The following is an 18,307-nucleotide window of genomic DNA, read 5'->3' on the forward strand; positions in this document are numbered from 1 at the left end:
CATCCTAATCAAATACCCGAACCACCTCAGCTGGCTTCTTTCCACACGATGACAAATATCTCATTCTATAGAAATGTGTCAGAAATGTCCCCCAATGACTAAAAACCAGAAGCAGCTCAAGCCCAAGGATGGATGGACCCTGTTCCAGCTGTCTGTGGCCTGACTTTGAATGTGGAAGTTTTGCCATGTTTTATATTGTTTTTATTCTGTTGGTTATACTCTTGAAATTGACGTGGCCAGCAGGTTGTGGTGATTAATGACAGTAGACTTTATGGACGTCATGTCACCCCCAGTTTTCTGAAGAGCTGTTTTGAAGCTCAGCCCTCCACTATGTTGGCAGTCTTGCCTCTTCTGCCTTACGGCTAATCCAAAAATGGGCAAATACGTGGATTATCGGTGGATTTGAGCTGGGCTTAATGACGCCTGGGTGCTCAAATAAGCCACCTGTAATGGCACCCACATGTCAATTAAAGCTGCTACTCTGTTAATTATGCCTAACTTTAAGCCTTAATATAATTTGAATGGTTTGTTATATAGAAATTCAGCTCAGCGCAGTTGTTATGAACAGACAAATTAGCTATAGACACTAAAACTGTTTTTGTACAAGGCTGTAATTTTTATTTCTGTTGGGCATTTTAATATGGGGGCTTATAGAGATTTAGTTATCCCTCAAGGGGTCATTCAAAGAACTGCAGTTTTTGGCACCTTGACATTGGCTTCATTTCACAGCCACCAAGGTTTCCCCCCTTGGTGACTGTGAAATGCAGAATCTGAGACCAGACCAGAAGCGTTCTGGTTTCTGTTTGTAGCCCAAGTTGTTTTGACCAATTATGCTGTAGTTTGCAACAGTCGGTGTGGTCAGCAAAAGAGGTGGAACGCATTGGCCAAAATGCAATTTCAGAACAGCTATCATCTGACGATGATTTAGCTTTTTAATAGCTTTCAATCAAGTTATCAGCATTTATATGATGATATAAGTTTTATATGTGTGTCATCATTCCCATGTATCAAGTTGCTAATCAGACTGCAGAGGAAGTCTTGGCACAGATACCCATCTGTGTTCCAGCTATTGGCTACAACTGAAACCCAGAAACATTGACGGTTTCAGTGGCCAAATCTTAGGACAATGGGGTGATGGACAGTTGAGAGAAGCTATATAGCCATATAAAGCCAGCTTAGCTTTGTTGCATGTCTGTTGCTGCTACATGTAAATTCATTTTATATACATGCCCTAAAGGTAAAGGTATAGCTACGTACGGAAAAAGAAATGGACAAATTGCAATTAACATTACGATTAACATCCAGCAGATAGGTTAGCTTGCTCATAGCTGGTGGAGCTGCTAGAGAAACACAGCGAGTGGTGTCTCCTCAGATATGTGGGAGCTGAACAAATGGAGAAGAACTGGGCTATTCGGGAGGTTTGTCAGACAGAAGGTGAATGGAGGTGCTGCAGCAATGTAACATAATTAAATAATAATAATAATTAAACCCATTATAGGAGGCACAGTTAGAGCAGATAGAGTTGGGGTTTAAATAACAGCCACTTGCATCCTCAACAGCAGACAGTGTCACTAATGTGTTGGAGGAAGATTTTAGCTTCATCTAAAGCACAAAAATGAATAATAATAAATGCATTTCCAAATAACTATAAATATGCAGCCCTAAATAAGTCCCCAAGGGCAGGCAATGTCCCTTTCTAAGATAAATGAATGTTTTGGAAGTTAACAAAACCCTGTCACCGTGCTTTCTCTGCTTAATGATGCAGATAAACATATCTTAGAACATAATGATACTGTGCAGTCAGGCTACAACTGTGAAGTCTCAGGATAATATGCAGTATGTCTCCATTATTATTTCTGTGTTGTCTATATAGTTTTATTTTGGTAAAGTATTACAGGGTTGTTTGTTTACAGTATAGCCTGAATATTCAACTTAAAGCAAAGGGAGGCGGGCCTCCTCAGGGGGCTCTATGCTGTTTCAGGGGATGTTCAGCAAATGGAAGTAAAGACAATATTACATCAGTTATTAAAGGGAGATCACATAGACAGCAATACTAAGCTAACTTAGCTCAACCGACTGTGAGCGTGTATGGGACCAAATAACATAATCATGATCCTATAGATATCCAGTAATTGAGTCAAGTAAGTAAACTGGGGGGGGTCTCAGACCTCCTCAGCTCATCCGTCACACTGCTCCCATCCAGTCGCAGATACTGCCCTGGCCTGGAAACAGGCACGCTACTTCAGGAGTTTGGTCCCTTCTGCCCCTGTAACTGCCATGCATTAAAAGCTACATGTATGGGGTGGAAAACGTGCTGTATTAGATGTTTATTTTTTGGTTATGTTGTCTATGTATTTTGTATTATATTTAAAGTTTACAGTGTTTCACATCCCACTTACATCAGAATGAGAATAAGGTTTATTGCCCAGTAAGTTTTCACAAATGAGGATTTTGTCTTGGTGTTATTGGTGCAAACAAAAACAAAAATTAAGTAAAAATACAAAGTGTTATTGGTGCAAACAAAAACAAAAATTAAGTAAAAATACAAAAACATATGTAAATAAATGTAAACATATATTTACAATATGTTCTAAAATGAAAAGAGCTGAGCAGTTTGTGCGGAAATATACAAAGTGTTCACCAGGTAATGTGCAAATGCAGAATATTTTAATCAAATGCAGGTGGTCCAACAGATGTTTGATATAACTAAAGAGGTGTCTTAAGGACACCATATCATACCACACCATACTACCTGTGTGCATTAAGATAGGTTAGTATTCAGTAAAAACTACATTATTTATTTCCTGGATTGGTTTGGATTAATTAAAATACAAGGAAAAGAAGTGAGGTAATCTACAAGGGAAACAATAGGAGGGCAGATACTGTACAAACCCACAAAATAAATACAACCAAAAGAGTACTCTCTAAAAACCAGACCCTAAATTATCTAATCAAAATCAAAAAGCAAAGAAAAGCCTCTCTAACTATTATTGAATAATAATAACAACAGAAAGACAGAGCACCCCTAAACCTAGCACTTCCCACAATATTTCTCAGTGTGTGCAAATCAGTGAAATTAACTAAATCTGGTGGGTAGCAAACACTAGTAGCTCCACAAAAGACGAGTTAATACACAAACTAACGTTCACACTTGTTCCTAAGTATAACAGAGAGGCTTAACACAAAAACCAAGCTGCCACGAGTGTCGAGCTGTTCTAACTAATAACTAATAACTAAAATAACGTAGATCCTCAAATTGGATGTTTTGGATTGGAGGGTTGGACCGGCTCTGGCTGCTGACAGGATGGCCATGCCACATCATTTGCATAAACAACAAACACTACAAGCAAGGCCGCACAAAAGAGTGTCTGCAGCAGCTGTAATAAAAAGCAAAACACAAAATTGTAATGCTGTGTTGGTACAGCTGGAAGAAAACATCTGAGAATTGCTCAAGTGCTTAAGTACAGTACAGTGACGAGAAAAGTACAATACATACAGGCCTTTGGGGCATCTTACTGAAGATGGAAAGGTCTTCAAAATCCAAAAATATACTTCTCTCTTTGTGACTGACACTGAAGCTTCTGTGATTTCATGGATTTGTATAATTTCTCATTTTCAGCGCTGTGCGTTATATTTCTTTCTGATGCTTTTCCCCAAAAAATTACAATAAAGCTCTGCTTTTATTAAGACCCTTACTGACAGGGAAATCTATTTTGTGATTAAATATTGAGTGTGAGTGAGAGGCAGAGATTTTTTTATTTTTTATTTTATAATCTCTCATAGTGGAGAGGAGTGGGGGCTTCACAAAGAGGAAACACAGAGAGATGACAGGGGCAATGGGAGGAGAATAACAGCTGAGCAAAGATGAGGGAAGGAGGCAGTAATAAAGAACAAAAGGAGGATCAGCAGTTAAGAGTCCACAGACATCAGTTTACTTTCATCCCAGCAGGAGGCAGAGAGGTATTAGGAAAGGCTCTATCACAGCCACCACTTCCACAGTAAGTACACTTACCCTGCTGCTCACCAAACGGATTTATCACACTGTGACAAAAATATAAATATGCACACACAGGCACATGTAAACAAAGACACAAGTATGAAACTGCAAAGGCAGCAAGTGCCCACCTGTGAAAACTTAAGAGCGACCTGAAGAGATGCAGAACATACTCAAACTCATATAAGTTCAGGCCAGAGTTCCCTCCTCGTGCACCATACTGATTTTTACAATGCTCTCCTAAAGCTGAATGCTCTTGGATTTGCCATCATCAACATCCTGGCTTCATGCACAGTTATGACTCATCCCACATCATCACAAACATATATAAGCTCTTATGTGCTTCAAGCCCGGCACACACACACTTAATTACCTTAAAGAGTTTCCTGATGATACTTTTATGATTTCAGCCTCCTTCACTGCTTTCTAAATCGGAATCTCTTTTCTTGCAGTTTTGCCTCATCTCTCTCATTTCTTTACTGGCTCTTATTTTAATGTGCATTAATAAAGAGCTGCAGCACCTCCAGTGCAGCCACCCAGAAAGAGACAGCTGCCCCCAATGGGCAAAAGTAAGCGCTGCGTTAAGGAAAAACACACTGAAAACACAGAAGAAGGACACACATGCGTACATATGTCTGTATGCCCCGACACACACACACACACACACACACATAATTTGTGTGAATGTGTTCACCCACACATACTCACAAAGATTGCTACTGGGCAAATGAACCAGCAAATCCCCCATCTGTAGATGTATCCCTGACAGTGTAGCAAAGCAGATGCACAGACTCGACATGACTTGGAAATGGCATTCATCCAGCTCGCTCACACACACGCACAAAAACCATCCACAGGAAAGCTGTAATACATGACTCAGTGCATGAGATTCATTTTGTTTACTAAAGATGTGTGTAAGAACATCACCTGACAGACCTGACCAATCAAAATCAAAAATCTACACAGCACCACCAGACGGCAGATTCAATTTAAAAATAGTAAAATAGGTCTACTGAAACATATGTTCCCATTTTTGTTCCCAAAGCACCTGTACTTGTCTAACAGATGCAAAATGTTTCCTGCACCACGGCCCCGGCGCTCCCAACACTCACCTTCATAGGTTCCACTCTCTAGCAGGGCTCCACTTTGCTCCAGTTCCATAAAACGCTCCACACTCACAAAGTTGTAGTCCACCCCCGGCACCTCCCCCTCCTTAGGCTGCCTGGTGGTACCTGCAGAGAGAGAAAGCAGGAGGAAGAGAAAGAAAGAGAGGAAAAGGTCATCAGAGCCAAATAGGGTACTTGAGAAGAAAAGCCAGGAAGTCAGAGAAAGAGCCCAGAAAAAGGGTCGGACAGAAAAAGACGACAGATTTGAGGCTACAAAGTGTATCAGAGGAAGTGGGAGGGGAACGGAAATGGAGCAGAAGAGGCTGAGTGAGGAGTCATCAGTTGTGATAGCCAAATCCATTCACACAATTGTGAGTGAGTGACAGTGAGAGACGGCTAGTAGAGAGAGGCGCATGCTCAAACAGCAAACAGCCATCATTCAGGACCTACAAGCCAATCCGGTGCTGTTTTAGTAATGAGTGAATCGATATGCCACTTTTACCAAGCATAACTCAAACCTCCTTACACAGCACACAATACTGTGTCGATTGGATTATTGTCGAAACAGCAGGAATGCAGAGGCACCACATTACCATGCAGCAATTACAGCCTTCCTACATCAACGCTCTAGAGATCTCCATCAGTGCCGCAGCGTCGAAGCTCGTCTGTGTGATGGCGGCAATGGGAATTTCAAGTTTAATGAGGTGCTGTGTTTATGTCTCTGCCAAGTGGACTTTCAGCTTATAGGCTCAGTGAAGTCTGTTGGTGTTGATTCCTGCTCTCCATTGATCATGCCTGGAAACAGTCATTGGCCAGGCGTGGAGAGGGAGTCCACTCTCTGAGCTGTTCCCAGGACTCGGTCTGGTTTAAGCTAAGTAGGATTGATCTGGCCCGTGGTTTCAACCAGATCTGACATTGTGGTAACAGCCGGCCAGAACGGCTGAAATTTAAAATTTGTGCTTCAAGGTTAGGAAAGTTGAGCAGCAGCTCTGACAAGACTGTAGAAAACCAAACAAAACTGTGTTCTCAGATATGAATAGAGCACATACAATACTAGTGTAATATCATAATTGACGTGTGAGCCAATGGTAGATGTGCAAACACTGAGTGAGCGGGGAGGTTAGTCATCTTGTGGAGTGCAGGATCCTCTAACTCTCCCAGAGTGTGATATCTTAATCATTAGATCTCTATTGATCGTCTGTCACCACTTTGCTCCTGTAGTGCATCCACTGAACACTCTCCACTGTATTTACTTCACCATCAGGAGCAGAGATGGCAGCTAAGCAACACCTAATCTGTGAGGAAGCAATGACAGACCATCAGACGTCTATAGTCTGTCTATACAGTGTGTATAGGTGTGCGTGTGTATGCTCATCTCTGTCAGTGTGTTTGCAGGTGTGTACTCGAGTGTGTGTTTGTCTTTGTCTAAATGCTGGTAAAATGCCCACTGTGCCAACAGTAATCTCCTCTGCAAGCTGATCACAGCTCAGTGGGACACTGTAAATCCACAACACCACAGGTATGAGTGAGAGTGTGTGCCACTATTCCACATTATTCGATGTACTCCAACTCTGATCAGCACTTCAGTTCAGTTCAATATGCTGAATGAATGGCATGAATGCACATAAAGGGCTTTATATAGCAGCATATGACCATATTGTTGATTCAGTTGATTTGCATCACTGTCAAGAGATGTGACTACGTGTGATGTCCCACGGGTTAACAGGATGGTTTCATAATCATTTCTACGACTGCTGATGTTGTTGTTTTTGTACATGGAGGCAGAACAGAAGTCTTAATGCTGCAGACGGGCTGTGTTTCTGACCTGTATAGAACTATTATATGAATGTTGATGATAATAATAATACTTGGCAGCCTTGGACGTGTTTACAAGCCAAAACCGCAAAACAAAACAAAACAACATGTTTCCACACTTGAGATGCTGGCCTAACACAGATGAACCCCTAACATGAACAAATACACACAGAGGCATGCCACAGAACTTTCTACTGTTATTACTATTATTATTGTTTTTATTGTTAAAAACATTTAGCAGCTCTGGCTAACGTTACACTACCGTTCATTAACTCTTGTTCACCACTCTGAAACAGTAGTTGTCATTTCCCAGTAGTAGCACAGCACACATTGCGCACTCTACTCTGCAGTAGTACTCAGTGTCTTTGCTAGTTTGGGTTGGCGAGGTAAGGTGAGATTAGGTCATGACTTTGAAAAAAGGGAGAGAAGTTGCTGAGAAGCAATAGCGTCCCATTTCGGGGGTTATAAATGCTGTGATAACAGATCAGTGTATAGACACTAGTATCAGTATTGGAACAATGCTGGTTCGATCCCCTCCAGTCTGCATGTCATGTCAAGTGTCCTTGGGCAAGATACTGAACCCCAAATTGCTCCTGAAGGCTGTGCCATCGGTGTGTGAATGTGTATGAATGGTTAACTCTTCAAACTGATGAGCAGTTGGCACCTTGCATGGAAGCCAATGCTATCAGAATATGAATGGGTGTGAATGGGTGAATGAGATATATAGTGTAAAGCGCTTTGAGTGGTCAGAAGACTAGAAAGGCGCTATATAAATACAGTCCATTTCCCATTTACCATCCATTTCCTTTCACTTATCTGGGGTCATCATGGTGGCAGTAAGTTTAGCAGACTTCCCTCTCCCCAGCAACACATTGCAGCTCTTCCTGGGGGCATTACCAGTCAAGATGGGCTGTATAGAACACCTCCAAAGGAAGGTGGCCAGGAGGGAGCGGCTCTACTCTGAGCTCCCTCTTGATATCCAAGCTCATCCAACCCTATCTCTAGGCCACCCAACAGAGAGAAGCTAATTTCGGCCACTTGTATCCGCGATCTCACCATAGGTGACGGTTGGAACGTAGATGGACTGGATAATCAAGAGCTTTGCCTTCCAGCTCTTTCACACAATGATCCAGTACTGCGTCTGCAATACTGCCAATGCCGAAACCCACATGCCAGTCCATTTCACACCACACCCTGCAAATAAGTTTTTACTTCTAGGCCACCCAATACGATGTCGCTTGAAACAAGAGCACTACCACGGTGAAGTATTAAATGTTTTTCACCAGTTTTAGAGGTATTGATTAAGCTCCATGGTATTTTTGGGAGGTTTAGTTTACGAGTTCATATATTGGATTGCATTATATCATAAGGAGTAATAAATATCTTCCCCACCTCCTGAGTTGACTCATCATTTCTCTGACTCAGCCTAAGCAAATATTTTACATTATAAGCTTCACAAAGATAGTGTACATTCAGGACTTGTTTAATGAGATTGCATTGTATCATCAGATGTTTCTGATACTTTGTCCACCCCCATATCAGCCCCTCCCAGATACCCGCCATCCTCTAAAAGAAATACCAACATGAAGACGCTTCACAGACCAGCGAACCAGGAACTACACTGCATGTTAAACAAAAAAATTAATCATGAACAGGACCATCCATCGAATGTGCAGCGCTACTCTGAATACCGCCGCGGCTCGACCGGTCGCTTTCCACTGGGTACTGCTATTGATCTATAAGATCAGAATGAAATTATTCTGCTGCCCACACCAGAGTAGGCAGAGCCTGCTGGAATACTAATGACCTGCCAATGGTGTTCTCCCACAGCTTCCTTCACTGGACACACCAACAGAGCAGAGAGAGAGAGAGAGAGAGAGAGAGAGAGAGAGAGAAAGCATCTTGTTGGATGTGAGCTGGGAATATTGATCGACTATCTGGCCTTGAGATAGGCAGATAGTCTGACTGTTCCTCTTTTCTTCCTTCCTTCCTTCTCACACATTTCAACTTACCACATTACCTGTTCTTCCTCCCCCTTAGCAACATCCACTAAATAACTGTGAAGCAGCCCATTTTATTAAAACAAACCCTGTCCCCAGCTAAATCCATACTCTGTTCCAGCTGCTACCTTCCTCTCTCTGCATCTTTATTCTCACCAACTTCCTTTTTCTTATCCTGGAAAACTCCCAAGTAGAGGCCAAAAATGATACTAATACAATGCATAATTTATGAAGCCTTGTGGATGAGTACTTAAATGTCTTCAGTGGATTTTCTCCTCATGTTTTTTTGTACATAACCACATAAACTCTTAAGCAGAGCTTTAATAAATGAGCTGAACAGAGCAGGACAAGCTGCGCAGGTGCTTAAATAAAAAAAAATGGCAGCAGACTGTACTGAGAGGAGGCACAGACGCTTCCCCTGAGCCAAAAACACTGTCGCCACCGCTGCTGCTGCTGCTGCTGCCTATTGATTGGATGTCGTGCTCTCGCTAATAAAGGATAAAGTCGGCCGTGAGCCAAAAATGGTCTTCGCATTGCCATCAGCCAGTGAAGCCAAACCTCTCAAAGGTGATGCTACGAGTAGCAGTATGAGCGGCACAGAGATTTATGACTTAAATGACTTAAATCTATAATAGCCACAGAAAAGCTTTGTGGGTGCCACTTTAGGGGTGAAGACATCTTCTGCCTCAGACCATGACGACTGAGCGCTGCAGAGTATTTTCACATTGGTGGGAGTGTATGTGAGAGAGAGGAAAAAAGAAAGAGATTACATAGAAACATAACAAGGAAATTCCATTTGGAGGAAAAGCTAAAATATTTGAAATAACTCAGCTGGGTGTCAGACGATAAGAGGACAAAGACATTTGCTAAATAATAGAGTGGCAGAAGAGTGGCAAGCAGAGAAAAACTGAAAGAGACAGCCACAGAGAATGAGAGAAATCACGATTGGTTAACCTCGCTGTGCATCCACAGTGAGCTGGAGAACATGCTCGTGTGTTCGTACGCATGTTTGTATAATTAGACAGGAAGTCACCAAGTGGGAGAAGCAGAGCGGGGGAGAAATTCAGAGCTAAAAATAGACTATCAATGGACTGATTATCATAATAAGGGGTGGGGGAAGGTGGTCAAATGATACAGTTGCTTCGCGAGTATGTGTGGGAATGTGGAGGTGATGGTGGTGGGGGGGCAAGTGTGCGTTTGATATTAATAGTTAATGCTTTGAGCTATAGACACGGAGCTATGTGATGATTATGTTCTCTAGAGTTTTGAGATTCACTGCTAAAAAATGACTGACTGTATTTGTAGCTGTGACACATGAACAAGCATATGTTAATTGGAGAAAAAAAAAACTAGACCCACACATTGTCCCACCTGAGCTTCCAGCTCTGTGTCTCAATGCGCACATATACGGATTGTGTTTGTCTCAACAAACCCCTCTCGGTTCCAGCGTATCATCCATCAGAGCCACCAGGCTCTGCTCTGGGAGTTAGAGGGAATTTGTTGCAGAGACAAAGGTAACACCAAATCTAACAGTAACTAAAAATATTCTCAAAAAGGTGAACAGGCGTGACGCTCTTTCACAATAATCCCCAGGTGGACTGAATGACGAGGATTCAAACATGCAGGTACAGATTTGATAGCACACCTGTCCTCTGGGCTTAATGTATGTCCAACCTAACCTAAAAAAGCAGCATATGGTGGTGGAAATCCACGTCCTTTCATCTGAACTGAGACATGCTGCAGTTTGTATAACCTCGTTAAACCGTACTGGATGCTTTTGTAGGTTCATCACTACATGTGTACGTGTTGTGCAACTGAGCACAAACCTCTCTAAATTTCAGTAACGATCCCATGGGTTCTAATTATTTCACATATTTCACAATAAAATATTGGTAAGTGTATAAAATAACGTACAAAACATCACAACAAAAACTTACTTACAAACAAAAAAATACAGTCCTCAAAACCCTGAACTTGTTTACCCAGCTCTATCTATCTATCTATCTATCTATCTATCTATCTATCTATCTATCTATCTATCTATCTATCTATCCATCTATCTATCTATCTATCTATCTATCTATCTATCTATCCATCTATCTATCTATCTATCTATCTATCCATCTTCTTTCTTTCCTTGCGTTTACCTCCTTGCTCTTCTATCCATTCGTTCCTCTGTTGCTGCTCTCTCTGTCCCCATTCCTCCCTCACTGTCTTTTTTTAATCTGCTCCCTCTTTCCCTCGTTATCCTCCTCTCTTCTTTTGTCTCTCGTTCAAGCTCCGTCTCGCACTTTGGTCTCACGTCTCATTCACTTTCACTGTTCAACTCCTCCTCCTTCTTTTCCTTCTGTTTTCGGTTGGCAGACGTGACAGCAGGTCTATAGGAGAGGTATGATCGAGCACACATGCACGCACACATACACACAGAGGCATCCTTATTTACACTACAAAGCCCAGGCTACAGATACAGAGACGCAACATGGCAACACTCTGACAGGAGCGTCTGCTACCACGACAACACGTCAGTGCCTGGCAACGCCGCCTTGCCATGGTAACAAGCCGCAACATCTACATTAGCTGCACAAAAATAACATTTATGTCAGATACTCGGCCGTTTTGCATACGTAGCCGTTTTACTAGTTACAGTCGCACGGGTCTTCAGTTTGAGCCCTTTAACTCTGCAGAGCTGCAGGTCTGTGCTCCTCGCTTCCTTGCACTTCATCAATCAATTACTGTCACAGCTTGGCCACTGGAGAGTCACACCTGGTTTTCACAGAGTTATTCAGGTGGTGTTTAAGAAAACAGGTTTGACTCCGATGGGGGCTGCAGGCTGGGATTTGGATATCCCTTCTGCAGAGTAAATCACTCCTGGGGCAGGGGATACTCTACCTCCATAGATTCAGGCTAGTCACAGTCAGCAGTGACAGTGCGTGCAGTGGATGTGAAATTGGGCTTCTCGCTAATTAACAGATACACTAAGTTTAAGAGTGAAAAGCAGATTGTAGTAAGTACACATTGTCGTCCAGCGTGCTTCTAATGAAAGACAGAGTTTCAATGCTTTGGAGGCAGACAACATCTGGTCAACTGGTTATATAAAGCCACTTCTGTATGACCTGTCGATGTGTAAAGTAGAAAACTCAATTAAAAAACTCCATTTTTGCTGAGAGGTAAAAAAGAAATCTTCTCAGTACGGTAAACATTTGGTTAGTTTGACACTGGAAACAAGAGGGACCGCTAACTCTGCCTGCCAGCACCTCAAAAACTCACTAATTGATGCATATCTTGTTTGTTCAATTCATACAGGAACCAAAGTAAATAAAAGGACATGTTGTGGTGCAACGGGGGGTTATGTGCAAGATTAATTTTTGGCTATGAGCAGTTGCCAGGCAACCAGAGGAAACTCCAGGAAGTGACTGGGCTCGGCCAAGAAATAGCACAGCGTACAACAAGCTGTAAAACGGCAAATTAAATTTTTTTCACAGACAAAACAATCTAGTTAATCAGTAAGCTTCAGAGGTGTTGGGAAATATTGTTACACCTGGCCACAGCCAGGCTAACTGTTCCCCTGTTTGCAGTCTTTATGCAAAGCTAAGTTAAATATCTCCTGATTCATATTTACCATAAAGACTCCAAGTATTTGCCAGTATGTTGAACTATAATGTGTCATGTTTGATTGATCAAATAGTTGGTCGAGACAGACAGAAAGATAAAAAAAAAAAGTCTGATTCCAGCTTTTCCAATTTAAGCGTCTGATGCTTTTATCTGTGTAGTGTGACTCACATTTGGTCACACAAAACAAGCAATTTTATAGATGTCTGCTGGGAAACTATTTATATGAAAAGGACAAAATATGAGTAACAGAAATGAAACATGGTAAGCACAGATTTTATTCAGGTTAGAAACAGCTGCGTAAAGAAGTTTCTTTCATTAAGTGTCTGTCTGTCAGGTCCACTAGCAGCTGTAAAGACAACTGTGTTGCTCGGTTGGTCGGCGTCTGGCGGAGCTGCTGCCTGGGTGACATTGAGAAATTACCCCTGTACTGATGGAAATCAGCCCTGATAGGCTGAAAAGCACCTTTATTAGACTGCAGAGCTGCCTGACGCAGAACGACAGTGGGGGTCATGATGATGCTCACACACAGAGCTAGTATGTAGTATTTGCATGCATGCAGTGTGTGTGTATGTGTGTTTGAGTGATGAGGTAAAGATTGACCAGAGTAAACAATTGAGGTGTCAACGCTCAATGACCATCACAGGACAAGCACCTGGCTCATCGCTGCACTGATCTTAAGAGGTAGTACAGACACAGACGGGGTGAGGAGGGTGAGGAGGAGGAGACGTAACGCTAGAGACAGGAACACAAATATAAAAAGCTTCAGGAGAACCTTGTGATTAGCTGCCGAGTGAGAGGATCAAACCGAGGAGAGGAAAAAGACACGAGATGACACCTGTCCAGAGCTTAATGTGGAAAGCACTTTGCGAACATAACCAATTCATTAATCACCTTCAATATTTGCCATTTTCATTTCATAAAAATCATATCATTCCCTCACAGTTTCTTTCATCTGTGGAACAACATTAATCCAGCATGCCAATCAAACTGCAGGGAGCACAGAACCACATCAAAGCATGTCAGCCAGCCCTTTAACAAGAGCAAGCCAGCAGGCAAATCACCCCTTTAAGGAGAGAGTCCCTGGGGGATGATGTATTTCTCTCTCACGCACACACTTTCATTATTTATCAGCTAAGCCTATTAAATCTCGACACACACAAACAGAATAATCAGCGCAACAAGTTTAAAACAACACATATGTACATGTGGATTCACACAGAGGTTTTTGTGCACATACACAATCAATCTGCCACAGAAACACACAGAATCAATGGTTTCTTTATCATCTCATTCAATTTCATAACCAGCAAACGTCCTCAAATAATGACCATCACCTCCATCATCATCAGTCACAGTACAACATTAGAGTTAGGCCCACTCACATCCATATGAGTAAGCATAAACATGAAACAATCAGCAATCTATAAACAATATTTAAACTTATAACTACTGTGGGTGTTAACCTACATTCTTGGATGCATAAATCATGTATTATTCTTCGGTTAGTCAAATTTAACATCAAACACAGATGAAGGTGGGAGAGTTTGGTGGCTCACTGCGGCGACGACTTCCTTTGCATGTTGAGCAAATCAACACATACATGGACTGAATATTTGTTTGGTGGTTTAGGTTTTGTCCACCACATAGCATAATGAATGAAGTCTAACTTTGCTACAACAGCACAAAGTCGACCATGCTGTCCGAGCCACAAACAAGCCTGTCCGAATGTGAGAATGAGTGTGAGGAAGGCAGAGAAAAGGAAGATATAAGGCTTTAACACAATGGCTACTTGAATTTTGACTGCTTGGTGACTGATTTTATTTTTCAACTCTTGAAAGCTCTTTACTCTTAAGTATGACAAGTTAAGGCAATTTGTTTTATTGCTAGGAATCATTTTAAAAATCCCAGTACACACTTTAAAAACTCTTCACACATTACTCTAATGACTAAACCAACAGGGATTTTGTTATAAAACAAATCAACTAAAAGCTATTAAAATAATTTATTTAATTTCAACTAAAGCTCAAACACCAGCATCAGTGTATTTCTACAGAGTAATTTGCATTTTTTTATCTTGAAAAATATTCAAACAAAGCACAAAAACAATATATTTTTATAGAAAAAAGTATCTATATAAAAAAACTGCTCATTAATGTCACTGTACACTGCACATAAATTGACTGATTGATCATAGGAGGTTCAAAATCTCAGTCTACAAGAACCTTTATTTTCTTCACCATCCATAAACAATGGAGATATTTTTAGGATTAACTGAAAGTTACGAGTTGATTAGCGCTCAGGAAAAAGTCAAATTTGAGCACACACAGCTAGACTTCATAAATAACTCTCTTAGATACCCCAGTATATGCTCTTACACACATTTGATGCAAGGGTAGTTTGTTACATTTGTGCATTTAAATATTGTTGGGATACTACTGAAATCGTAAACATGAAAATATCTTCCTGTCGGACAACGCAGTAAGTGCTTATGAAGAAAATTAAGTCACAGCTCATGGTATTAGACAAATAAAACCCCTCATGGATGTCTTTCCGGTTTTTATTCTAGATATTTTGGACTGCTGGCTGGATTAACTTGGAAAGTGCATCTCAAATGTAGACGACATGGCATTGCGGTGATGTTAAGTCACAGAGGATAATGGTAAACAATCACTGACAGCTATTTTCCAATGTGATTGGCAGTTTCTCTCTGCTTAATGCCAACTTACAAACTAACACATACTTTCATACAAATAGTTTGTGCCATCTCAAACCAATTTGTTGTGAGAGGTTAGATGAGGCGAGAGTTAAATTTAGCTGTTAGAATCCCAAAACAGACCACAATAACAAATGTTATGACCATAACTTAACTTTTAAGTGGGACAAAAATGACACCTCATACAACCAGCCTGGGTATTAGTGTGGTGCCTGCCTGCCTAGTGGGATAGCTACATAACAACTTAGATCAAACATTAATAAAATACAAATAATTAGTTTAACTGACAGGGCAGCACGGTGGTGCAGCAGTTAGCACTGACATCAAGCATTTACATGTTCTCTGCATGTCTGCGTGGTCTCTTTCCAGGTATTCGAGGAGGTTAATTGACCATAAGTGTGAATATGAAGGTGAATGGATGGTTGTGCCCTGTGATGAACTGGCGACCTGTCCAGAGTGTTTGCCCAATGCCAGCTGAGATGACCTCCTGCGACTCTAATGAGGATAAATGGTTGCAGAAAATGGATGGATAGTTTAACTGACTTGTATTTCTGGAGAGTGTTGACTAATCACGGATGTCCCTAGTTGGTGAGGTTTAGTGAAAAACACCTGCACCTGTGACTGACTGTATTAAGCATACTGGTTTTTACTGCAGACTATATAAATTACTCTTTGTTTTTAACTATACATGTATGCACAGTGGATGCACCATTACTGCAAAGTTGGCTAAAAATTATAACAATCTATACCTCATCAAGAAATGATTTACTTCTTCCAAGACTAAGGCACATTTATGCATCTACATACAGTATAACTGTTGACATAACATTTAGCTTGCAATATTGTTGGAAATAAAACAATATATGAGCTGTTCTTTCAAGCAATATGAAGCATTTTGCAAAGACAAACTAATGTTCCTGTGAGCATTTGCATTAATAAACTGCATACATTTTTCATTAACAGGACTGGCCATTAAAACCTCCTCCATCAGGGTTAAAAGGTTTCATTTTCCACAAATTTCCTCACATCATCACGATAGCCATCTTCATTACTGCTATCATTATCAGCGGGTCCATCAGCCCTCTCGCCATCATAAACATCTTGGCCATTTCCCTCATCAACATCTTCATCTGCTTCTCCTCCTCGGCATTCTCCAGAAGAGGATTCCCTGTTGGAGGCTGTGAAGCTGTGGGGCAGCATACGTCCAGAGTAGAGGACGTGAAGTGACAGAAGCTGCATGTATTTATAGGCTATCTGAGCAGAGAAACGTGCGGCTCACTGTTGAAGCTATTTATAGAGCCTTTTACTGATGCCTCTGAGGGGTGGGGAGGAGATGGTTCTCCGAGGAATAACTTATAAGGCTCTCTCATATCTTGTTTTACCCCTATTCAGTGCACGTTCGCCCTTCTGCTCCCTACGTTTTTCTTCATCCCTCCATGTTGTCCTCGCTCTCTTCTTCCCCCTTCATCTCTCCCCTGCTGATCCTTTTTATCACCTCCCCTCCTGTCCTTCCCTTTTTCCATCTTCTCCCAGAACCTTTTTATTGTGTCCATATCCATCATCAACCCTCGCCCCTCTCTGGCTCCCCCTATATCATTTTCCAGATCTTCTCGTTTAGCCCCATTTCACTGTCTTGCACTCTCAGCTCTCCTCACATCAAAGTGGCCCTCACACGGTTCATATGCAGAGAGCAGAAACATCTAAAACTCTGAATTCCTCAACAGCAGGTGCTCTGGCAGACGCTCACACTAATTTTCTGAAGTGGTCGAGTATCAAACAGTGACAAGCTTATCTACTGCTTCAACCTGCACACTATTACGACTATCTTAAGCTTTTATTCCCCTCACATCCCTGCCAGATTCTCTTGACACGTTTTGCGACTATCGATTTACTCTTGCACGATCCGGTTTAACCATATCTTTGTATCAGTCTGCAATTAGTGTTAGTGCCCATTCGAGTGAAAAAAAATGTTTATGTCCTTAAACTAGCAGTCCTGCTAGTGTTTGTTGAAGTGTGAATGCACGTGAAGAAGAAACATTCACATGCAAAGACAAAGCAAGCACAGCAGGCAGCCTGGAAGCAGTAATGCAACCATTACCAATATTAATATCAGGAGGTGAATTTCCACCTTGAAGTCAATATTTTCTGGGGGGGAAAACGGCCGATACTTGAGCCAAGTGATGTAACAAGATGCAGGAGTTGATGTCAACATGTGAGCTTTCTAGTGGCATGAACGCACACTTACACAAACACACCTCCTCCCACGTCCTTCAAGCGTGACAGCATGTTGTGATGCAGAGTGGCGTCTGCTTTTCAAGCTGACAGACTCGCGCTGACAGCATGGTCAGAGCGCTGCAGACACGGGAGAAAAAACACTGATTTTATAACGCTCCAAACCACAACAACAAACAGCCTGCCGGGCACGAGCAGCACAGCACCCACAACCATCCTCCCTGTTTTTTTCTTCTCCTGTCTGACGCTGTGTCACTCTGATGGTTGAGCAACGCCTGTTTCTGTGTGTGTTGTCTCAGACTTCCAGGAAGTTATACATCCAATGTACAGTATATGAAACAGCAGCCGTCAGAAATGACCTGCTGACTGAAAGCAAATCAAATCAGGTCGGTGGGATTAAGGCAAATTTGGGGAATCGCTGTAATATGACATGCATTTAAATGTCATTAAAACATTCAGCATACGATTCAAAGCTGCAGTGCAGGAGGTCTATGAGTTTCTATAATCTTCATTACACTCTATCAGCTTTGTTAAGTGATAGGCAGTTAATTATGGGGATGGCATTACCGCTCACACATCACACAGAATAACTGTCTCTCCATTCTCATGTAGAGACAGAGCTGGAAGGCAGCTATAATTGAAAAGTGGTGATAAAACTATGGTTCACACTACCAAAAGAGGGCCCGTTTCATTCTTTTGGCCTCAACAGGGCTGAAGTGTGTAAGGACCTGCAGTGTTGAACCTCAGCCAGTCCCTGTCACCTCAGTCATCACCCTGTCAGTCCACCTTCACTGCACTATTACACAGCCAACAGGCTGGGAAAGGTAGAGGAAAA

The 18,307-nt window shown here is 41.7% G+C and overlaps 1 protein-coding gene across 9 annotated transcripts in view; it reads right to left on the bottom strand.

Moving 5' to 3' along the window:
• The window catches only part of magi2b (membrane associated guanylate kinase, WW and PDZ domain containing 2b), a 79,978-nt gene that overhangs the window by 37,306 nt on the left and 24,365 nt on the right, over positions 1-18,307 (bottom strand). For all 9 annotated transcript variants that reach the window (XM_019273641.2, XM_019273640.2, XM_019273642.2 and 6 more), the window contains exon 3: positions 5,107-5,226. In XM_019273641.2, coding sequence (XP_019129186.1) covers positions 5,107-5,226 — 120 coding nt within the window. The remainder of the gene's footprint in view (positions 1-5,106; positions 5,227-18,307) is intronic.

Source organism: Larimichthys crocea, chromosome XXI (assembly GCF_000972845.2).
Source record: "Larimichthys crocea isolate SSNF chromosome XXI, L_crocea_2.0, whole genome shotgun sequence".
Lineage (NCBI taxonomy): Eukaryota > Metazoa > Chordata > Actinopteri > Sciaenidae > Larimichthys > Larimichthys crocea.